Source organism: Symphalangus syndactylus, chromosome 18 (genome assembly GCF_028878055.3).
Source record: "Symphalangus syndactylus isolate Jambi chromosome 18, NHGRI_mSymSyn1-v2.1_pri, whole genome shotgun sequence".
In the NCBI taxonomy this organism is placed as follows: Eukaryota; Metazoa; Chordata; class Mammalia; order Primates; family Hylobatidae; genus Symphalangus; species Symphalangus syndactylus.
Genome location: NC_072440.2, coordinates 20,097,372 through 20,120,131, shown reverse-complemented (window position 1 = coordinate 20,120,131; position 22,760 = coordinate 20,097,372). Strand labels below are relative to the sequence as shown.

At 58.4% G+C, this 22,760-nt stretch overlaps 1 protein-coding gene across 3 annotated transcripts in view; it reads left to right on the top strand.

Moving 5' to 3' along the window:
- Positions 1–21,906, top strand: part of CACNA1I (calcium voltage-gated channel subunit alpha1 I) — a 134,083-nt gene extending 112,177 nt beyond the window's left edge. For 2 of the 3 annotated variants that reach the window (XM_063622882.1, XM_055251946.2), the window contains 14 exons: positions 177–266; positions 2,108–2,300; positions 2,873–3,024; positions 4,271–4,380; positions 5,021–5,154; positions 6,023–6,093; positions 9,406–9,484; positions 10,052–10,173; positions 11,174–11,512; positions 11,789–11,935; positions 12,995–13,117; positions 14,588–14,753; positions 16,391–16,587; positions 17,926–21,906. In XM_063622882.1, coding sequence (XP_063478952.1) covers positions 177–266; positions 2,108–2,300; positions 2,873–3,024; positions 4,271–4,380; positions 5,021–5,154; positions 6,023–6,093; positions 9,406–9,484; positions 10,052–10,173; positions 11,174–11,512; positions 11,789–11,935; positions 12,995–13,117; positions 14,588–14,753; positions 16,391–16,587; positions 17,926–18,570 — 2,568 coding nt within the window. In that variant the 3' untranslated portion in view covers positions 18,571–21,906. Of the gene's footprint in view, positions 1–176; positions 267–2,107; positions 2,301–2,872; positions 3,025–4,270; positions 4,381–5,020; positions 5,155–6,022; positions 6,094–9,405; positions 9,485–10,051; positions 10,174–11,173; positions 11,513–11,788; positions 11,936–12,994; positions 13,118–14,587; positions 14,754–16,387; positions 16,588–17,925 lie in introns of all 3 variants that reach the window. The other variant, XM_063622881.1, reaches the window with a different exon arrangement.
- The last annotated feature ends 854 nt before the right edge of the window (positions 21,907–22,760 follow it).

The window sequence follows — 22,760 nt, the reverse complement described above, 5'->3', positions numbered from 1 at the left end:
CATAGTAGGTCCTTAGGAAAGGTTTGTTGGATGAGGGCACAGCTCTGCCACACAGAGAAGACGTCTTTGTCCCTCTGCCTCCCAGGGGCAGAAGAATAGAGAGCTGAGGAGGGGTGGCTGCAGCTGGAGTCACTCACAGTCCTCACCCCTGCATTCCCCCTCCCCATGTCTCCCAGGCTCTGATGTCCCTCTTTGTCCTGGCATCCAAGGATGGTTGGGTGAACATCATGTATAATGGACTGGATGCTGTTGCTGTGGACCAGCAGGTGGGTGTAGCTGGGACCAGGCCAAGCCTTGATGCAGGGAGGGACATGGTGTCCTTGGAGCCCAGTGGTTTGAATTTGACACTGGTGCCAACAAGACCCACAGCCCCAGTGTCTCCCCACTGTCAGCACAGCCCACCCCTCACATCCTGGCCTGAATCTTCACCATTACAGCCACTCCTTGGGTAGTGTAAATCATCGTTCCATTTGCTTTGGCAAATCCCCCAACTCTGTGAAGAGGCATCTGAGCTGCTCCTGCCTGGAGGGGTGCAGAGCCTTATGGGTAGAGAACCAAGTGCAGGCAGAGAAGAGGGGCTGAGCCAGCTGGCAGAGGAACAGAGAGGGTGAGAGAGTGATGTGTTTATGGAATTGGGAGTTGGGATCGAGGAGTAGAAAATGAGAGAGGCATGAGGTGGGGAAAGGAGATAGGTAGTGTTAGGTGGTCTGCAAGCCCCCGAGTGTGCCATGACAAGGGGCAAAAGTTTATTCTGAGGGCAGAGAGAGCCAGGGAGGGGCTTACAGCAAGAGTGGTGTCCCTGCTTGTCAGGTCTGCTTGTCAGTGCAGCCTCCTGAGGGCTGCTGGGTGAAGATGGATTAGGGGAGGGGGGTTGGGTGGAGGAGGTCAGGGAAGAGACTCAGCCTTGGCTTCCGAGACCCCTGGGGAGCAGGGGTCCCTCTGGGGCTAGGTGGGGACTTTAGGCAAGATGTGTGGCTGACCAAGGTTGGCTGTGTCCAGACTGAAGGGGTCACTGGGAGAAGAAACAGAAAGATTCTCTAGCTCAAGACAGGGCCCACTCAGTGGTGGAAGCAGGGCTGTGTGCAACTCCCAGGCCAGTAATGGACCTCTGGCTCTTGGCTTCAGGGGTCCCACCCAGTAAGACTCTGGAGCTGGATGTGAGGGTGGCGGTACTGGGTGGGAGGAATGAGAACACTTGGATGCATCTTTCTCTATTTCCTTGTCTGCTCTGCCTCCTCACCCCCACCAGTGCATGCATGCACATGCATACATGGATTCCACCAAGGAATCTGTGCATCCAAGTTCTCCCCTCTGCTGGCTGCCTTGTTTTCTGCCTTATTTCTGGATGGGCGAATAAGTGGCTGGTGGGTGGATGGATGGGTGGATGCATGGATGGGTGAATGGATGGATGGGTGGATGGGTGGATGGATGGGTGAGTGGATGGATGGGTGGGTAGGTAAATGAATGGGTGGCTGGCTGGCTGGTGGGTAGATGGATGGGTGGATGCATGGATGGGTGAGTGGGGGGATGGATGGTGGATGAGTGGATGGATGGGTGGGTGGATGGATGGATGGGTGGATGGGTGGTGGATGGATGGGTGGATGAGTGGGAGGTTAGTTGGATGGATGCATGGATGGGTGAGTGGGTGGATGGATGGGTGAATGAGTGGATGGATGGGTGAATGAGTGGATGGATGGGTGGGTGGATGGATGGATGGGTGGATGAGTGGATGGATAGGTGGGTGGATGGATGGATGGGTGGATGGGTGGTGGATGGAGGGGTGGGTGAGTGGGAGGATAGGTGGATGGATGGATGCATGCATGCATAGGTGAATGAATGGATAGGTTAATGAGAGGAAGAAGACAGATGTTTCCAGGCGGCAGCCGCTGAGCAGGGAAGGAGAGGTGGCTTTCTTGGCTGAGGACCATACTGTGCCATGCCCAGGGTATTTACTTCTTACCTGCTGCCTCATTTAGACCTCACAGCCGCCTTCCTGGAGGCAGGCTCAACACATCCCCACTCCATGGAGGCTCAGCCAGGATGGGCACCTCCCCATGGCCCTGTAGGGCCTGATCAGCCTCCTCAGCCCTTTCTGACTCCCCTGCAGCCCGTGACCAACCACAACCCCTGGATGCTGCTGTACTTCATCTCCTTCCTGCTCATCGTCAGCTTCTTTGTGCTTAACATGTTTGTGGGTGTTGTGGTGGAGAACTTCCACAAGTGCCGGCAGCACCAGGAGGCTGAAGAGGCACGGCGGCGTGAGGAGAAGCGGCTGCGGCGCTTGGAGAAGAAGCGCCGGAGTGAGTGGGTGCCTGTGGAGGGTGCGGGTCACCCAGCTCTAGGCCCTTCTGCCTGGGCCTGACCCCAGCCTCCTGAGCCTTTGGAGCTGGAAGAGAACAAAAGATACAATCCCTGTGCCCAGGGCTCAGCCACTTCTCCCAGCATCTTCCTGTCCAGGGGATCTGAACCCCATCAGTGTCCACCCAGAGTCCAATGGCTGACACCACTGCCAACCTGAGTGAGGCCGTTGGGGGTTCAGCTCAGGCATAGGGCAAAGGCAGAACCTGGGCACCCTGGGCCATGGGAAACCTGCCCTCCCTGCAGGCAGGCCCAGAGCTCCTGCCATAAGCTCATTTGGGGTAGATGGAGAGAATGAATGTCCTGCCTTCTTTGTCACCCTTCCCCACAGTTTCTCTCATGGTGCTTTGGCTGGGTGGAGGAAATCTAACACTGATTCCAGGGCCTGGGGTGGATCAACATCTTCCTGTTTGCCCCCTCCCTTTCCTCCACCTTTCTGTCCTTTGTGCTCTGTGCCCTTTCCCTTGACCCCAACCCTCTGTGGTCTGTGCCACTCCCCCTGCACCACCTGCAGAGGCCCAGCGGCTGCCCTACTATGCCACCTATTGTCACACCCGGCTGCTCATCCACTCCATGTGCACCAGCCACTACCTGGACATCTTCATCACCTTCATCATCTGCCTCAACGTGGTCACCATGTCCCTGGAGCACTACAATCAGCCCACGGTGAGCCCTGGTCTGCCTCCCAGCCCAAGGTTACAAGGTGAGGGTGGGGTCTCAGCAGTACCCCACCCCAGGGATAGGGTGGGGAAGGGGTTAGCTGATAGCAGGATGTGAGCAGCCCCTCCGTGCTGGACTCTATGCTGGGCACTGCAGTGGGAGGAGGTGCCGGACAAGCTTGCCCTCAGGAAGCTCAGAGTCTGGAAGGGAATGGTCAGAGGGAAGGTGGGTCAGGGAGGCAGCATTTGGACTGTGGCTTGCACATGGGTGGCAATGACTGTGATGTGTTAAATATTGACTCTTTGCAAGGCACACTATATATATATGAACTCTTTAATCCTCACAGCAATCCTAAGGCTGGCAGGGGGAATCCTTTGTCTAGATTTTATATGTTAAGAACCTGAGGCTTAGAGAGGTTAAATATGCTGCCCAAATTACTCAGCCATAGGTAGTGGAACCAGGTCTGGAACTTAGATTTGCATTCGAAGCCTACCACGTAGCCTCCTTTACTACCTGGGTGTATGGAGACTAGGCAAAAGGGTGGAAGGACCATTTCAGGCAAACACTGGGGGTGGGTGAGGATGACCATTTCCTAGCTTGTTGCAGACCAGGTATGTGAGGGGCATGTGAGGAGCAAGTGCATTCTAAAAACCCTGATGGAGTTGGAGGGGAAGAAGAGGGAAGCAGAGCCTCCAGGTGTGGAATTAATACCTTATTTCAAATGATGGGAGAGGAATATTATGAATGCAGAAAAAAGAAAGATAACCATTGGCAGAATGAAACAATAATTATAGAACTTCCAAATTAACAGGAAAAATGGAATAATAATAGCTTACATTTAACAAGTATTGTTCTGTTTCCAGCACTGAACTATTAGTTCATTTAATTTGCATATCAGCTTTCTAAGATGAAATGACTTACTCAAGATCATATGGTGAATATGGAGTGAGCACTAAGCCAGGATTCAAATGTAGGCAGTCTGGCTCAGTAGCTCTTCATTAATACCCTATATTGCCTCCAAAGGTACCAACTCGACCAGATACACATAAATAAGAAAAAGGAAACAGAAGGAATAACAACATAAAATAAATAGTACACATTAAGATGGAAAGAATAAAAGCAGCATATAAATAATTACACTAAAAGTAAATGGACTAAATTCTCTCCTTAAAAGGCAGAGACTTTCTGAGTGGAGGAAGGTTGTGGAGCAGGTCATGTGCCCTGGATCATGCTTCTCTTTGTTCCTCCATAGTCCCTGGAGACAGCCCTCAAGTACTGCAACTATATGTTCACCACTGTCTTTGTGCTGGAGGCTGTGCTGAAGCTGGTGGCATTTGGTCTGAGGCGCTTCTTCAAGGACCGGTGAGTGGCCAGGCTGGATTAGGGCAGTAATAGGGTAGACTGCAGGATGAAGAAGCAGTCCTGACCCTTAGGGAAGCCTGGAGCAGCCTGAAGAGGGGAACCAGTAAGCATCTAGGCATTGATGGACAGGCGCCCCAGCTGCTGCTTATAGCTCTGAACGGGAAATGATTATGGTATCATCTGATGGGTATAGGGCATTCTACCTGGCCCTTCTTGGCTCATCTTTGGTAGGTTGTCTCTACCCTATAGGCAGAGCAGGGTCTGCCTCATGCTAATACTCCTTTTTGAAGGGAATAGTGAGGCTCAAAGAAGTTGATGGACTAGCCTAAGGCCCCACAGAGAGAGCAGCCAGCTCAAGATTAGACTTGGAAGTCACAGTCCATGCCTCCTCTCCTGCAGGAGGCCAGAGATATTTATTTAGCCTGATCAGCCCCTTGCTTGAGGGAGTGATGGCTGTGGGGAGCAGAGAGGGGCCTGGACCCAGTGGCGTTAGGAGGGGCTAGTAAGGGAGGGCAGCCACACAGCCTAATGGGCCACAATAGAAAGGTCAGAACCTGGGAGGCTCCCCCCACTAAGGTGTGTCTGAACCAGAGGGATCCTCCTCATGCCCACTCCTGCCCTCCCATGCATGGCTGAGCAGATGGAACCAGCTAGACCTGGCCATTGTGCTACTGTCAGTCATGGGCATCACCCTGGAGGAGATCGAGATCAATGCGGCCCTGCCCATCAACCCCACCATCATCCGCATCATGAGGGTTCTGCGCATTGCCCGAGGTGAGGGGCAAGGGGTGGGACAGGGAACAGGGACAAACAGGGGCGGGATGAGACACCTCATTGCCTGATGAGAGCACACGGGAGTAGGGTGGGGAGAGGTGGAGGCAGGAGTTTGCAGGCATGGTGGGCTCCTTGCTGAGCAGGGGTGAGCAGGAGCCGGGAGGCACACAGCCAACACACAGGCATGCACCCTCTGTGTGCACACACCTCCCCCAACACACAGGCAGCTTTGCATAGCACACATGGATACACACTCCCACTTCCTTATAACGCCATGACCCATGGGGTCCAGTCTCAGAGTGTGATGCAAGGAACCCAGTCCAACTGGGAAGATGTGAAACACCTCCAGCTCCTCGCTGGCATTTCTCAAACACAGTGACTGGGACGCACGGTCTTCAGAGACCCTTCTCCCCCTCCTCAAGGTAGTTCGTACACTCCTTTTAAAAGCCTCCTGCCTCAGGGTGAGCCCAGGTGCCTCTTGCTCTTCTGCCTGCCAGAAACTCAGCGAGTGATGCCAGAGTCCTCTGTATCGAGAGGGGAAGAGAAGAGATGTGGCCACTCACGCTGGTCCTTTGTGCCCATGACAGTTCATAGCACACTCATTCACACACTTCATAGACCTCAGTTCCCATAAGTATGCCCCGTCCTCGGGGGCTTTTTTACAGTGACACCCATGCCTTGTGTCCACATGTTTTTGTGCATGCCCCACTCACCCTGTGGCTGCACCCACATTCTTGTAATGTGGCATCTGAGAGCCGGACTCTGCTTGCACGTGCCTTCATGTTCTCTTCTCCGGAGTTTACACACGTGCACACACATGTCCCCACTGGCCTGTGGCTGAGTGGGCGGGGCTGGGTTTCGCCCGCAGTGCTGAAGCTGTTGAAGATGGCCACAGGGATGCGGGCCCTGCTGGACACGGTGGTGCAAGCTTTGCCCCAGGTAAGAGCCACTCTTGCTGGCAGCCCTCCTAGGGGTCATCGGTGTCAGGCTGGGCCCTGGGGCAGGAAGGCCCTGATTTCCCTTCTCCTCACATCTGCCAGAGCCAGGGCAGATGCTGTCTCTGGGGATGCATTTTGAGCCAGGAGCTGAGAGGCAGGAAGGGTCCCTTTATGCCTCTTTCTTCTGGCTTCATCACGTGGTTGCCAGTGCCACTCTGTGTCCAGCCCTCTGCATGCACTGAGGGTCCACAATGTGCCCTTGGTTGCCCCCAGGCTGGTGGAGGGAGATGGATACTTCAGGGAAATGTGGGGAGGGACCCCTAGCATGCTCCAGAGAGAGAGAAGAGTGCCAGACACTCCCTGGGGAGATCAGGGAAGGCAGCCTAGGAAAGGGGACCTTTGAGCTTGACTTCCAAGGGTGGCTTGGCAGAAGGAGGTGGCAGTGTGGGTGGAGAAGTTCCGAGATGGCATTCCAGGAGGGGCAGCATGAGACTCTGACCAGGTGGGGATCTGAGAAGTTAGGGAAGTCGCTCTACCCCCACCCTGTGGTTAGTGAAAGGGGAGATGTGATCAGGGCCACAGAGGGCACCTTTTTCATCCTCCTGGGAATTCTGCAATCCCAGTCCTTCCCTCCCGCGCGGTCTTGACTGCTTGAGGTTCCCCTTCCCCCTCCCCTCAGGGTGGCCTCTGCTCTCAGCTGAGCCTCAGGCACATTTATTTATTCATTATGACTCATCGAGTCATCAGGAACTTCAGGCGCCTTAAAATACAAGGCACAGATACTGCACATTAAAAACGAGGATACAAGATTAACAGCCCAGGGAAGGTGGAAGCAGAGCTAATTCTTTCAGGGACCAGGGCTAAGGACATGGGTGAGTTCTGTTCCTGAATTTGGTGTGAGCTTCCCAGCAGCCTCGGTATAAAGGGAAAGTGGCATGGTCTGGATGCAAAGCAAGGGCATTCATTCAGAGACATGGTTTTTCCTAACACTAAATCCCTTCAGGGGACTTTGTCCCATGGGAGATGGGGGTGATGTTGGGCTGCAGGCTGTGCTGACAGGAAGTAGATTGGAGCCCCGGCTTGGGCCATAATGCCTGAGAGCAAAGCCTGGGCCCTGGGCATGCGACTTAGCTTTTCGTGCCTCAGTTTCCTTGCCTGTGAAATGAGGATGGTGGTGAAGCATCGCTCACTCAAGCGCTTATTTCAAAGGGCGGTGGTGAGGTGTCAGATGGTTAAAGCTTATAAAGCACTTAAGAGGCCTGGTTCATGGGAAGTGCCATGTAAGAGGCTGCTAGGGATGGGGATGGCGGGTGTGTGGCTCGGCCTCCCTGGCCTCCTTGCTCCCACTCCCCTTTCCCATGCTCTGACCCCTGGGTGGTCCTATCATGACTCCCAAATCCAGTGCGGAGCTGGCACGGGGCACGGCACATGGAGATGTTCAGGACATCCCAGCCTCCAGCAGCAGACCCATGGTAGTCATTACAAGTGCATTAGCACTTTAGAAGAAGCACGTGCCAAGTGCCACTGCCCATGAAATGGTGCTTACCCCTCAAAATCCATTTGCTGTTGCTCATGTTGTTGTATGGACATTGGCCATTTCCTCAATTCTATGTAAAGTGCTAGGAAAATGAAACTTCAGCCTCTTCCCACCAAACTCTTCCCCAAGAAGAGGAGGCATCAGAGAAGGCTTCTCAGGGGAGGTGACCCATGGACTGGGCTTTGAGGGGTGAGGAGGAGGCATTTTCCAGGCAAAGACAGAGGGTCCTCCCTGCAGAGGGAAAATAATATACCAAGGCACTGTGGGGCTGTTTTCTGTGTGGCTGGAGTGTGTGGGGTTGGAAGATCAGGCTGGGAAGGGGTCCCTGGGGGCCAGGTCACAGCACACCTTCAATGCCAGGGCAGCAAAATCGGGCTTTATCTTGCAGGCAGCAGGTGCCACAGGAGGGTTCTGGACAAGGAAGGTTGCAGCGAGAGCTGCCTTCGAGAAAGTGGCTCTGATGGCTGGGAGGAGAGTGGATTGGAGGGAGAGGCTGGAGGCAGGGAAGATGGTGAGGAGGCTGCCGCAACCCTGCCAGCTCTGAGATGCTGACGGCAGGGAGGGGACAGATAGAAAAGCTGAAGGCAATCCTGGTTAAGAGATGCGGCCCGCCCCGGCCTGTGCAGGGCACAAAGCTGAATTCCTAGAGCCTCGACCACGCCAGATCCTTCTCGGCGGTCAGGGCCTTACAGTTGGCCTCACGGGCGCTCAGTAAGTGCTTGTTTTATTAATGAAGGGAACATCATTTAATTAGTCAGACACTAGCAGTGTAGAACAGCTGGCCAGGAAACCCTGCTCTGGAGTGGAGCAGAGAAACTTGAGGAGTGTGATCAATGGGGTTTACTTTTCAGCAGTTAATGTGAATGTCTCCTGATTCTTTTCACGCAGGCCTTCTGAGGGTTCTAAGAGATACTTCATTTCTAGGGCAAGAATGTGTTTGAGCCTCATCTTATCTATAGCATGAGTTAAAGGTGGTCTCCAGTGCATGGATAGATTTGAACTAGGTTTGGAATCTGGGACACTTTCTCCCACAGGAGCTGTGGGACGGGGGTGGCCGGGTTTGCAGAGGCTTCTGGGGCCCACGGGCCTGCGTGATTCCTGCCTTCCCTCCTCTCTATGGCCAGGCCTCATGCTGGCCCAAGGAGGCAAATCTGACCTCATGCAGCTGTGTTTCTGCTCTTGAAGATTTCCCAGACCAGCAGATGACAGTGACAGGGACAAGTGCGTTTCGGTGGTTTTGTAGAGGAGCTAGTGTTAGTGCTGAGACCTCCTGCCTTCTCCCTTCCTTCCCTTCGTTCATCCATCCATTCAACCTTGGTAGCCACGCAAGGTGTGTAGCGTAGACTGTGTGCATGGACCCTGGGGCCAGCCTGCTGGGTTTGGACCCCTGTCCTACCAGTTACTAGCTGTGCGACTCTGGACAAGTGATGTCACCTCTCAGTCTGTCTCCTTCTTCTTCCGAAGAATGGGGAAAAAGATAGTTCATGGATTATTGTGAGGAGGAAGTGAGCTCATGAATCTTGAGTGCTGGAAATGGGGCAGCTCGTGGTAAAGGCGGCACGCGTGTTTTCTTGTTATTTTGAGCCCTGTGCTGGACCCAGCCTGCCCTCCAGGTCCTGTGGGGGTGGCAGACGTGGACACACAGCCTGGGGGAATGTTACAGCTGCTCTGACCCTCAGGCTGCCCACCCCCACTGCCCCAGCCTCCACCCTTCCCAGGCCTGGTACGCCCCCACCCGCTTCCCAGCCCCACCCGGCCTCACCTGTCCTCCCGCAGGTGGGCAACCTGGGCCTCCTCTTCATGCTGCTCTTCTTCATCTACGCCGCTCTCGGGGTGGAGCTCTTTGGGAAGCTGGGTGAGTGAGTCCCAGAGCAGGCCCGTGGTGGGGGTACAGCAGGGCTGCAGGATGAACTGAGGGGGCGGGGGAGGCCTGAGACCCCTGAGCCCGTCACATCAGGGTCTTTGTATTGGGGAGATGCCTACAGCAGGGCCCTCAGCTGTCTGGTCTCCCAGGGAAACTGCCCTCCCTACCCCGGTGTTGGTGCCTGTCCTGAGCCAGTGCCACCCCAGCAAGTGGAGAGGCCAGGGCAGGGGAGAGAGCAACAGAGCGCTTGCTGAGCTCCGCCCTGCACCGGGATGGCTCCGGAAAGCAGGGTTCCCCGAGGGGCTGGCCCTCACCCCATTTCACCTTCTTTCTCAGAAACCCATTCTTCGGCGGGGGGCAGAGCCAGACTCACCCAAACCTGAGCCCCAGCTCATGTGCCATCTCCCCGAGCCTCAGTTTATCTGTGGGCCGCGCACAGTCTGCAGGCCCCTCCTAGGGTGTAATGAGGGTTCTGAGGCGAGGCGGGAGGCACCGGGTCAGGGTGAGCCCCGCAGGCGCTCTGCCACTGGGCAGGTCTGACCTCCTCCCTGCTTCCAGTCTGCAACGACGAGAACCCATGTGAGGGCATGAGCCGGCATGCCACCTTCGAGAACTTCGGCATGGCCTTCCTCACACTCTTCCAGGTCTCCACGGGTGACAACTGGAACGGGATCATGAAGGTACTCCTGGGCGGGCTGGGGTGGAGAAATCAGCCAGGTGCTGGGACAGTGAGGATGCTGGTCCTGCTGCTCAGGGCTCTGCCCACCCAGGGCCCCACCACACATGGGAGGGGCGTGCAGGGCACAGAGGAGTGGAGGGGTCTGCCCGGGACCAGCACAGTGGCGAGAGCTGAGCCAGAACAGGCCCCCTGTCTACCACTGCCCCATCCCCCAGCGTTGCCTGGGATCGGGGCTCAGATTCTAGGGGAGACAACTCCACCCAGTTCCAGAGGGGACCTGGGGCCCAGGCAGGCCCGAAGGCCAGGGCCAGGCCCTCTAGTGATTGCCGCACTGACCAGGTCACCCGGCAGAGGCTCCCTGGCCTGGGCTGCAACCTGGGCTGGGCTGGGAAGGGCAGGAGGGGCTCCCAGAGGACAGGGGTGAGGCCTTGGTTCCCGGGCCCTAGGGTGGAGAGGGCAGTGGTAGGCCTGTTCTGCCTCCCACCCCCACCCTGCAGAGCCCCCAGTGCCCCCAGCAAGGGGGCAGGAAGCCGGGGTGCTGGGATTGGTGGCCAATCTCCTCGGCCCAGGGCGGGAAGGTGGTGGAGTCTTCTTGGGCTTTGTGGTTGGGGGTTGAACTGAAAAACCAGAAAGGAAGGACAGGGAGGCCCTGGTCCCGAATGCACCCTACTCCCCAGGGGCCCCTGAAGGAAGCCCCAGATGCCCCTTCTCAGGCCTGACTGTGTCCCAGGGAAGCAGGCCAGCTGTGGGGAGGGTGATGTCGGCGGGAGCAAGAGAGGAGGAGAGGGCGCTGGGCCATCCGTCTGTCCATGTGGGGACTTAGCGGAAGCTGAGGCAGGCAGATGCTGCCACAGGGCAGAGTGGGGCAGGGCAGCCAGGGGCTGTCTCAGGGGTTGAATCTCGGTCTTGCTGCCTCTGCGCATGGCCCTGGACTGGCCTCTGCCTCCAGCAGCCTCTGGGATGTCCTCATCCTCATCCTCACCGCCCTCCCTGCCACGCAGGACACGCTGCGGGACTGCACCCACGATGAGCGCAGCTGCCTGAGCAGCCTGCAGTTTGTGTCGCCGCTGTACTTCGTGAGCTTCGTGCTCACCGCGCAGTTCGTGCTCATCAACGTGGTGGTGGCTGTGCTCATGAAGCACCTGGACGACAGCAACAAGGAGGCACAGGAGGACGCCGAGATGGATGCCGAGCTCCAGCTGGAGATGGCCCACGGCCTGGGCCCTGGCCCGAGGCTGCCTGCCGGCTCCCCGGGCGCCCCTGGCCGAGGGCCGGGAGGGGCGGGCGGCGGGGGCGACACCGAGGGCGGCTTGTGCCGGCGCTGCTACTCGCCTGCCCAGGTGGGCAGGGGCTGGAGAGGTGCGAGGGTCGCCAGAGGGGGGGCACCGCAGGGCCAGATGGGCAGCGGGGCCAGGGAGGCCTTGCACGGAGACCTCTGTCTTTCTGGGCCCTACCCTGCTCAGCTCCATAGAAGGGGTGACCCTGTGATGAGGGGGTCGGTCCCAGGCCATGGGCGCAGAGAACCAACCGGGAGGGCAGCTGTGTCCTGCCCACCCCGCAGCCCCGGGACCCGGCTGATAATCCCGCCTGTCCCCACCCCGTCCCCGTCCGCCTAGGAGAACCTGTGGCTGGACAGCGTCTCTTTAATCATCAAGGACTCCTTGGAGGGGGAGCTGACCATCATCGACAACCTCTCAGGCTCCATCTTCCACCACTACTCCTCGCCCGCCGGCTGCAAGAAGTGTCACCATGACAAGCAAGAGGTAATGGCAGCCTGGGAGGCCCGGCCCCTTGGGGCAGGGGCAGCATGAAACCTGGTGAGGGGCCTGCCCAAGGGCAGAGCCTGGCTCTGGGCCGTAGAGACCAGGCTGGGTCAACGTGGGCACATGTAGCTTCCACGGCTGTGGCAGATTGGCTCCCTGAGCCAGGGCCAGGTGTGGGCCTGTGGTGTGGTGGCCGCAGCTGCCGACCCCAGCACCATGCCGCACACAGTAGGTGCTTGGGTAGGGCAGCTGCCCCACCTTGTGTGCTGCAGGTGCCAGGCAGGGAGCCTGTGTGTCACTTGCAGGACAGCTTGCCCTTTCTGTGACATGAGGGGTCATCTGCCCGCTCTTCCCCCAGGGCATCATCCTGGCACTCAACCTCCTCCAGGTGCCCTGCCCTAGCCTCCAGCTTGGGGCCTAGGCCCACCCAGCTCAGGGGTTCCCATGGGCCTGCCTCTAGGGCAGGTGCAGTTAGCCCTCTCCCTTCTCCCCAGCAGTGTGGGCCCCTGAACTCTCCCTGGGGTGTTCCAGCCCCCCGGGTGGCCCCAGCCTCAGGTGGCTGCAGGGCGGGTCCCCAGGAACCATCAGCAGGAGCTGGAGGTCTGGGCTGCCCCACACCCCTGCCCCGTGGTGGCTGCAGATGCTCTAGTGTCTCTGGGTCCTGCAGTGTCCCCTGCCTGTGACATGCTGTGCAGGTCATCCACATGGGGCCATAGTGTCAAGTCCAGCCCAGTCTTAATGGGCACTTGGTCTAGGGGCAAGCAGACAGCTGTGGAGTTCACAGCCCATGGCAACTCACCTGCCCTTAGGCCCAGATAGCAAGATGGGCCACTCAGGGCTGGCTTCCACTGGAGGTGGCCACTGTGTCACCATCGCATGTCACCCAGGCTGGGCCCCTGCACAGGATGGACACATCATCCATGTCCAGCAGGTGTCTGGACCTTTCTGACCACTGCTCGATCTCTCTTCAGAGCCTCAGGCCTGTGGCTGCATGCCCCAGGACCCACGTCTGCTCATCCCAACCCTGGGGTGACCCGAGGCCACTCCCTCTTCCTGCAGGTGCAGCTGGCTGAGACGGAGGCCTTCTCCCTGAACTCAGACAGGTCCTCGTCCATCCTGCTGGGCGACGACCTGAGTCTCGAGGACCCCACGGCCTGCCCACCTGGCCCCAAAGACAGCAAGGTGAGCTCCCCTGGGGACTCCTGAGCAGGCGGGTCTGTCCTCGAAGCCTGGCCCCTGCCCACCCAGGCAGGACCCCCCCATCTTTCCAGTCTACCATGTAAATGGCACCCACTGTGTGCTAGGCCTTCATCTCCTGTTGGACAGATGAGGGCAGTAGGGCTCAGAGAGGTGGAGTGATTTGCCTGAGGTCACACAGCCACAAGCCCAGCCAGCACTCCAACCTGGCACCCAGCAGCACTGGCTGCTTCTTGTTGCTTTGAGTATTTTTTGGTCCATTCCACGGGGGTCATCCCTGGCCGGCGGGGCTGTGAGGCTGAAGCGAATGGGGGAGTCGCGTCGGGCACAAGCACCTGCTATGTACAGGGGGTAGTCGCATCAGGCACAAGCACCTACTATGTGCAGGCGCTCTGCCGGTGCCAGCTGTTTGTCTGCCCCACGGCTCTGTGCAGCAGGGATGATTTGTCCCCACTTCACACGTGAGGAAATGGGGGTTCCAAGAAGTGGGGTGATGCTCACATCACACAGCCAGGAATGACAGAGTAGGAAGCCACCCCTGAGGCTGGACCCCAAACCTCTGCACCCCAGGAGGTCAGTCTGAGGAGGCCTGCAGGCCAGGAAGGGGCTCTTGCTCATCCTGCAGTCTTAGGGGGTGAGACCTCAAGACCCGGGCTCCTGATCTCAAGGTCAAAGTGGTCCTGCCTTGCTGGGGGTGGGGGGTGTAAGGGACAGCTGGGGGATACCCTGGGCTTGGCACCTCTGCCCCCTAGGCTGGCCCTCCATCAGCTCAGAGTAGGCTGTGGGGCCAGTTTTTCCTGTGCCTTCCATGTCATTTTGGTCCCCTCCCTGATTGCTAACAGTTGCTGCAGCTCTCTGCACCCCCACACTGCTCTCCTACAAAGGATATCAGGGTGCACAGTTTCTGGGACTCAGTTGGACTTGGGCAGGGTATAGTCTTTTGTGCCAGACTCAGCCAGTCATCGGAAGTCGGAGTGGCACGAGTTCATCTGCCTTGGAGGGGGCATTAAGGCGGCTCTCCTGGGAAGGGTCACTCTGGGCTGCAGGGCTGAGGAATGTGGGGGCCAGGGAATGCCTAGGAAGGAAGACGTGACTCTCCTTGGATGCAGAAACAGGCTCAGCAAAGGGAAGGGACCCACCCAAGGTCATGCTCACGGGACACTCGTGTGGCCACTCAGCCTGTCTTCTAATGCCTTCGCTAGCCTTGATCTGGCTTCTTCGCTGGGCCAGGGTCTGTACCAGGGGAAGTCACTAACTGCCTGGGCATCCAGTGGGCATTCGGAGGTGGATTCCTTTCATGGGGTTTTGGAAGATGGTCAGGTAGAGGAGGTGAGAGGAAGGTCAGACTAGCTAGCCATGAGGGTAGCCTAGTTAAGCAAGGGGCCGTGGAGCAGGTCATGAGGGCAGCTGTCCCCCTTCCCAGTCCTGCCCCATCCTACCTCCCTTTCCTTGCAGGGTGAGCTGGACCCACCTGAGCCCATGCATGTGGGAGACCTGGGCGAATGCTTCTTCCCCTTGTCCTCTACGGCTGTCTCACCGGATCCAGAGAACTTCCTGTGTGAAATGGAGGAGATCCCATTCAACCCTGTCCGGTCCTGGCTGAAACATGAGAGCAGTCAAGGTGAGGGGTGGGAGCCCTGCCAGCTCCCCACAGCCCTCATCTTGGGCATCTGCTTCAGAGGGAGATGGCTGAATTTTTTCCTTTGTATTTTTACCCAGATTATTATATTTAGTATAGAAAGAACCAGATGGATATCTGACAATGAGAGATAGACTCTCAGGCCTGATATAACAATGATGAAAGATCAAGAGCCAAATAGTACAAAAAGATGAGGTAATTGTAACAAAAACCTAAGCATCTAAAGGCAGCTTCATGCTGAGCTTCCTAGGAGCCATGGTGAAAAGGGAAAGAGGTGGGTACACATGGCTCTCATTATCAAGCAGAAGGAAAGCTGCCAGATTATTGTGGTGTTTTTCTAAAGCTGAATTTGAGAGGTGTGTAGGCCACAGATCTTCATATACACGGGGATGTTAAACATAGGAAAGCCTGGTGTCTTCAATAGCCCTTTTGTAAATTCCTGATACTTATCCTTCAGCCCTACCTGCAGTGTTCTGTTTGTGCTTTGGGCCCGTGGCTGGGCTCTGGGCACAGGGCCAGGGGACTAAGCTGGCCTGCCATCATGGGCTCATCTTTGTTGTGGTCCTCATGGAGGGTGGCAGGAACCTGGTTTCACAGCACTGGCTGTGGAGGGAGGCAGAGAGATGAGGAGCCCAGCAGAAGAGCGATGCCTAAGACTCTGAGCCCACCCCAAGTACCCTTCCGGGACACCTCCCAGGAGCCAGGCGTGGGGTGACTTTCCTGGGCACCCTCCCTAAAGCTGATGGGCTCTCAGCTGGCCAGGGTGGCTGAGATGCCAAGATCTCAGACCTCCCAAACCAGAATTCAGGGCACAGGGCTGACCCGAGAGCCATTCTGGTGGAATGCAATCTCATTCCCTTTAGCCAACCATTTATTTACGTTTTCCTTAAATGGTAAGATGGTATGGCATAGGAACCCCAGCCGGGACATTGACTGTCCAGCTGTCTTGGGTACATTCTTCCATTATCTCACCCTCAACCTGTAAGGTGTGGAGAGGACTGTGGGCAGAGGCTGCTGCTACCCCCTACGCCCCCCACACCCAGACCTGCCCCAGCCCTCAGACCCCCCACCCCTGTCCCTGCCCCTCACCGTGTGCAGCCAACCAGGCCAGACTGACCTGCCATCCAGTGCAGCGCCTGACCCGGGGCTGGGATGCCCCAACCCACCTGCTGTCCCACAGTGGCCCCCAGGCCTGGCCAGGCCCCATGGTGGGGTCAGGACCTGGAGGGGACTGATCCAGTGGGCACCTGCTGTGTACTTGGTACTGAGCTGGGAGCTTCCAGCTGTTTCTTCTCCTTATGCCCCTCAAGATGGCATCTTGTTCCCTTTTGCAGAGGAAGAGACCTAGGCTTGAGCCCGGGTCTGCTTGCCTCCAAAAGCTGTGTCTTTACCCAGGGCCCCCACCCCCTGAAATCAAAAGGGCTGGTTCAGGATTTCTCTCTTGCTCTTCTTGGGTAAACGAAGGCTTAGAGGGGTGGACTTGCCCATGGTCTCACAGTCAGTTTATTAGGTGGCCCCTCCCTGCTGGCCCAGTGAGATTGGTGCTCAATGCCACCTTCTAGGGGCTGCCCCCTGGCCTGAGCGTGCTCCCTCAGCTCTGTCTCCTCCTTTCCCAGCAGCACCCCCAAGTCCCTTCTCCCCGGACGCCTCCAGCCCTCTCCTGCCCATGCCAGCCGAGTTCTTCCACCCTGCAGTGTCTGCCAGTCAGAAAGGCCCAGAAAAGGGCACCGGCACTGGAACCCTCCCCAAGATTGCGCTGCAGGGCTCCTGGGCATCTCTGCGGTCACCAAGGGTCAACTGTACCCTCCTCCGGCAGGTACCGACACCTCCCAGGCCCCAGAGCACTGGTCTGTGGGCAAGGGGCAGGATCTAAGCCAGGCCTGGAAGTCCAAGGGACTGGGAGGGGAAGGACCCAACCAAAGGCCCAGGGCACCACCGTGCAAGGGGGTTTGGGAACGCTGGGGTGATGCTGAGACTGGAGGGGGAGGTGGCACTGGGGTGGATGGAGTGGGCAGAGCTGGGTCCTGGGGACAGCAGAGTGTGGGGAAGACCCCAAGGGGGGTCTGGAAGAGGCCCGTGATCCCTAGCTTGAGGGGAGGGGAGGAGGAGGAGTACTGGAGGTTTTGCAGGGTGGCGGGGTGCTGGCAGTGGGGAGGACACCCTGGGTGCTCTGGGTGGGTGTCAGTGGGGGCTTGATTACTAGGAATGGAGGTGGGAGGGCGGGTCTGGTGGATGAGAAGCCTGAGGCTGCAGGGTCCCCCGTACTGGATTGGCCAGGGCCACAGCCCTCCTACCCACGGGCACACAGGGGTCTGAAGTACTGAGGGCTCTGTTGTGGGGGTGGGGAAATGGGGCCGTGCCGGCTCCCACAGTGCAGTGAGTGGGGTTGATTCATTGGGTGACTGTCTGACCCCGTCACACCAGGCTGTGTGCTCTGGCGGGCAGGACACAAACTCCCTGCCTGCTGGGCCCACTGTTTAGTGCTGAGAGTGAGCTGCGGGGGTGCAGGAGGGGTGATAACCAAAATAAATGTCTGCAGAGTAAGGTCTACTCCGTGGTGGACAGGCAGGGAGAACAGCTCCTGGGGAGGGGCTGGAGGTGGGGGGCCCCGGGGTTGGGAGGTGGGGGCTGGGCAGCTGGGAGGTGGCGGTCCCTGGGGCTGGGAGGTGGGAGCTGGGCGGCTGGGCGGCTGGGAGATGGGGGGCCCTGGGGCTGGGAGGTGGGAGCCCCCGGGGCCGGGAGGTGGGGGCCGGGGGCCGGAGCAAGTGGGAGGGACCGGAACCAGTGGGAGCAGCCAGGGCTGGGGCCGCGTCAGACCATGGGGGGTGCGGTGGGGGTGCCACGTGCCCTGGGGGAGGGCGGTGGGCCCAGGGCTTCCCCTTGGAGTGAGCCTGGAGCCTTCCATGAAGGGCAGGGCCGGGTCTGACCTGGGTTTGAGGCGGATGCTAGCTCCTCTCGGGGGACCTCTCGGGGCAGGTGGAGGCCCTGCGGTGACTGCTGCCTAAGTTGGACGTGCGGAGGGGAGAAGCCCTGCTCTGAAGGGAGCTCCTTGGATGGGGGCTGCCTGCTGCCTGCTGTGCCGGGGAGGGGGGCGTCTAGGTTGCTGGGGAGGGGGCCGACACAGGCGGCCTCCACCGCTCCCACCTCCCCCCAGACCACCGGGAGCGACACGTCGCTGGACGCCAGCCCCAGCAGCTCCGCGGGCAGCCTGCAGACCACGCTCGAGGACAGCCTGACCCTGAGCGACAGCCCTCGACGCGCCCTGGGGCCGCCCGCGCTTGCTCCAGGACCCCGGGCCGGCCTGTCCCCCGCCGCTCGCCGCCGCCTGAGCCTGCGGGGCCGGGGCCTGTTCAGCCTGCGGGGGCTGCGGGCGCATCAGCGCAGCCACAGTAGCGGGGGCTCCACCAGCCCGGGCTGCACCCACCACGACTCCATGGACCCCTCGGACGAGGAGGGCCGCGGCGGCGCGGGCGGCGGGGGCGCGGGCAGCGAGCACTCGGAGACCCTCAGCAGCCTCTCGCTCACCTCCCTCTTCTGCCCGCCGCCCCCGCCGCCGCCCCCCGGCCTCACGCCCGCCAGGAAGTTCAGCAGCACCAGCAGCCTGGCCGCCCCCGGCCGCCCCCGCGCCGCCCCCCTGGCCCACGGCCTGGCCCGGAGCCCCTCGTGGGCCGCGGACCGCAGCAAGGACCCCCCGGGCCGGGCACCAATGCCCATGGGCCTGGGCCCCTTGGCGCCCCTGCCGCAACCGCTCCCCGGAGAGCTGGAGCCGGGAGACGCCGCCAGCAAGAGGAAGAGATGAGGGTCGCAGGGGCCCCCAGCCGCCCACCGTCCGCCCCGTCTCACCTTCTTTACCTCAGGAGCCAGGAGCAGACAGCAATACTTCGTCCACACCTGGGATCGCGCAGGGCCCGCAGGGCACAGGCGCCCGACAGCTGGGCTGAGCGGAGTCTGGGTTAGCCAGGCCTGCGTGGCCCACGGTGGCCCTTCCAGTGCATATACATATATATATATATATACACACACACACACGCAGATATATATATATATGTATATACACACACACATAGACAGACATATATATATATTTATTTTTTTTACTGAGAGCTTATGACTTCCAGAAAGTGCTAAAGGTGGGAGGTGGGCCAGAGCCTGGACGGGGCTTTTGTCTGACGCTCTGGGATTCTGGCCAGACCCACCCCAGGGCGCAGGTCCTGCCGGGGCGTCCCAGCTGTGTTTTTTGATGTCTCCTCCCTGGTTAAGAGTAGCTTGGAGAGGACCCTCAGGCCTCTGAGGGCACCAGGCCCCGGAGAAGAGGTGCAATTCAGGGTGTGTGTGTGTTTTTTTTCCTTTAAAGAAGAAACGCTGCTAAGATCCCACGTGGCTCCCATGTGTCGGGGTGTCTGTCCTGTCATCCTGACTGTCTCGTTATTGTGAAGTCTTTCGTAGACACCCCAGAGCACACACATCCCCTTAGTCCACCGGTTAGATATCTCTCTTTAGAAAAATCAGGGGTGAGTAGCTGTGTTTCCTTAGGACCGGGGTGGGGGATGGAGGGCAGCTCCAAGGCTGAGCTGGGGTTCTGGCCCCAGGGGAGGCCCCCAGCTCTTGAGTACTTCTGAGGGCGTGGGTTCCGCCCCCAGGAGGGTGGGGGTGGGTGGGGCAGGAGTGGAGGCAGCCTGCGGAAGAAGGGTGCGGGAGACTTAGCTGGCTGTGGCTTGCTTGGAGGGGCCAAGGTACCCGCCTGGTCTTGGCTGGCTCCAGCTGCCCTGCAGGTGCCCCTGGGCTCAGCCAGTTAGTTGTTCAGTCACTTAATGCCTTTTATCCCCAATATGGGCGCTGAGCTGTGGCTGTTCCTGGACACTGTGCTGTCCCTGTCCTAAGCAACTATGCCCCCGCCCCAGTAGGTTCAAGGCAAAGCAGCTCTGACCGAATTCTAGGCAGGGGTGGGGGCACCTGCCTGGGCCCTGGGTCCAGCCGCATCCCCACGCCCAGCCTTTCGCGTCACCTGGAGGCCACATCCTCCCACCCCACCTGCCAGCCCCTGTCTCTCCTCCCCGCTGCCCCTAACTGCAGGTCAGCTTTCACTATAGCAGTGCTTCCCAAACAGGTTCTAGATGGGGGTGTTTGATTTGAAGAGTTACGCATTTATTTCACTATTTATTGGAAAAAAATACATTGAACCAGTGATTTCACAGACATTTTGCTTAGGTAAGGCTACTTTTTTAAAAGGGAGTGACTTTCATGAAGTCAGTTTGAAGAAGGAGGTTGGGAGCATGTTGGTGGCAGTGATCTGGAGAGGCTGCAGAGGCCACGAGTTTGGAGATGCTGTACTTCAGCAATAACCTTGCTTTTGCTAAGACCCCCTCCGAGGGCTTCAGGGGGGCCTGCCGAGGGGGGGCCTTGTCCTTGTTCCCAAGCTCTGACTTGGAAGAACTCAGCTTGTGGCTGGGCTGGTGAGGGTGTTGGGTGCACCCTTCCCTTTTGGGCTGAGGGAGAGGGGGCTGGGCGGGGTTGTCAAGCCCACCCAGGAAACTGAGCCCCGGAGAGGGGAAGTGGCCAGCCCAGGATCCTTCAGGGCCCTGGCAGCAAAGAAGCTGGGGTGGCGTGGAGGGCCCCACTCCACACCCTAGAGCTGTGATGCTGAGCAAGGTGCCTGTGGCGGGAGGAATTGCCCGTTCCTCCCTGGGGGCAGGTAGACCTGTGGGGATGGCTGGGTCCAAGCTCAACACTGCCCGCTCCAGAGAGCCTCGGCCCTGCCTCCCTTTCCACAGAGGTGGTTTTATGTGGAACGAGGTACCTTGTCTGGGGAAGAAGTGGGGCTGGGCAGGCTTGACTGCTCCTGGCTGACCCTGAGCGCTGGCAGTTGGAGGGAGGCAGACAGACTTGACTTTTTGCAAGTCCGCGTGTTGCTGGAGGGACATGTGTATCGGAGCCCAGAAGAGGGGCTGTATGACCTGGGAAGACCATGTGGAAGGTTGGGCTTCAAGTTGACGGGATTAGACACCAGTCAAGCAGCCTCGGGTCATCTTGTGACTCCGCTGAGCAGCCTTTCCTGCTGTCACATGGGTTCAGAGCAGCTGAGCAGGGAACACATCCTAGGCAGGTCTGACGTGAAACCTTCCCTCACCCTGAACCGTGTGACTCCGGAACAAGGCGACACCTCGGGGCGGGTGTTCTAGGAAAAGGGATGGGCATGAGTGAAGGCTCCAGGGCCCACAGAGCAGGGCGTGTGGAGAAGGTGAAACAGCTGAGTTCAGAGGCAGAGAAGCTCCTTGCAAGGAGCAGTAGGAGATGGCCTGGCCAATCCCAGGCTCCTGGAGGCCCCGCCTGCCGATCCCAGGCACTTGACCTTGTTCTTGTGGGTGACAGAGATGAGAACCAGGGAAGCTGTGATCCACTGGCCAGGACAAAGTCAACATGGGTGAGGGTTGGGCAAAGGGCCCTTCCTTCCTCCCCAACCCTGTGGTCTGGGGCCATGGCCTCAGGCTTGTGTCTATCACAAAAGCACAAATTTGCTCTAACCCATATGGGCCTGGCTGTGGGGAAAGTGGGGACCCAGGTCCCTGAGCTGTCTCTGCTGGGCTCCGTAGAGCGGTGGTGGGCAGGCACCTTGGCATCTGTGCAGAGACGGCCCAGTCTGGCCAAACCCTCTTCCTCTCCCCTGCTCTACCTTCTCCTGCACCAGGCAGCCCCTTAAAGGAGGACAGAGTGTGTAAAGCCTGTCTGCCTGTCTTCCCCCAAATCCTCAGCTCAGAGCCTTCCGCTTCCAGGGCCAACCCCAGCCCCGTTTGCTGCGTTGTGTAAGGGCTTGGGGTCTTAGAAGCTGCTCTTTAGCCCAGATACACATACTCTTTTTTGTCTTTGTGCAATAATCAGTGTTCCTGGCAGAGCCTGGGCCAAGCTGCAGCCTACTGAGGAGGCAGAGGCCACCTCCTCCAGGAAGCCCTCGGCCTGGGCGGCCGCTGTGACTCTAGCACTCTCAGTCGCTGTACAGTTTCTATGGTGTGAATGAACTTCCCTCCTAGTTGCTGATGGCGCTGGTACCTGCTGGCCCAGATGGCCCAGGTGTAGAGAAACCAAGCGGCAGCCACCACCAGTGTTGTTTTGAATAAAAGCCCAGAAGCCTATTTAAGAATTTCTCCGTGTGTCTCTGCTATTCTTTCTCCAGCAGGGTGGGTGTCAAGCTGAGGCTTCTCTCAAGGGAGGGGTGGCAGTGTCTCCTCCCCCATTTTCAGGCGTGGGGCCTGGGGCGTCGGGGACCTAGAACAATGCTCATGGCAGGGTGCTCTCATGGCCGCTGGGTGGCTGAGGGCCTGTGGAGCTAGGGAGGAGGCAGGCCTGGTTCCCACACTCTGCTGCTGTGTCTGAGGTGCTGGACCCGGGCGAGAGGGTCACGTGGGAAGAATACTCACCCTTTGGCACTGTCTATTTCTTTTTCTCTTTCCCTTTCTTTCTTTCTTTCTTTCTTTCTTTCTTTCTTTCTTTCTTTCTTTTTCTTTCTTTCTTCTTTCTTTTTTGAGACGGAGTCTCGCTCTGTTGCCCAGGCTCCAGTGCAGTGGCAAGATCTCGGCTTACTGCAAGGATCAAGCGATTCTCCCACTTTAGCCTCCTGAGTAGCTGGGATTACAGGCACCTGCTACCATGCCTAGCTAAGTTTTGTATTTTTAGTAGAGACAGGGTTTCGCCACATTGGCCAGGCTGGTCTCGAACTCTTGACCTCAGGTGATCCACCCGCCTCGGGTGCTGGGATTACAGGCGTGAGCCACTGCGCCTGGCCTGCACAGTCTGTTTCTTGAGTGAGTCCCCATCAGATTGCGCTGACCCAAGGACAGGGACCGTGTTTACTCCTCCTGCCCGGAGCCTGGTGCGGGTTGAGATTCAGCAAATGTCAACTCCGTGGCTGTATTTTGGAAGCAGAAGGGATTTCAAAGACCAACTAACACCCTATCTTATTTTTCCACTTGAGGAAACAGGCCTGAAAACGCGGCA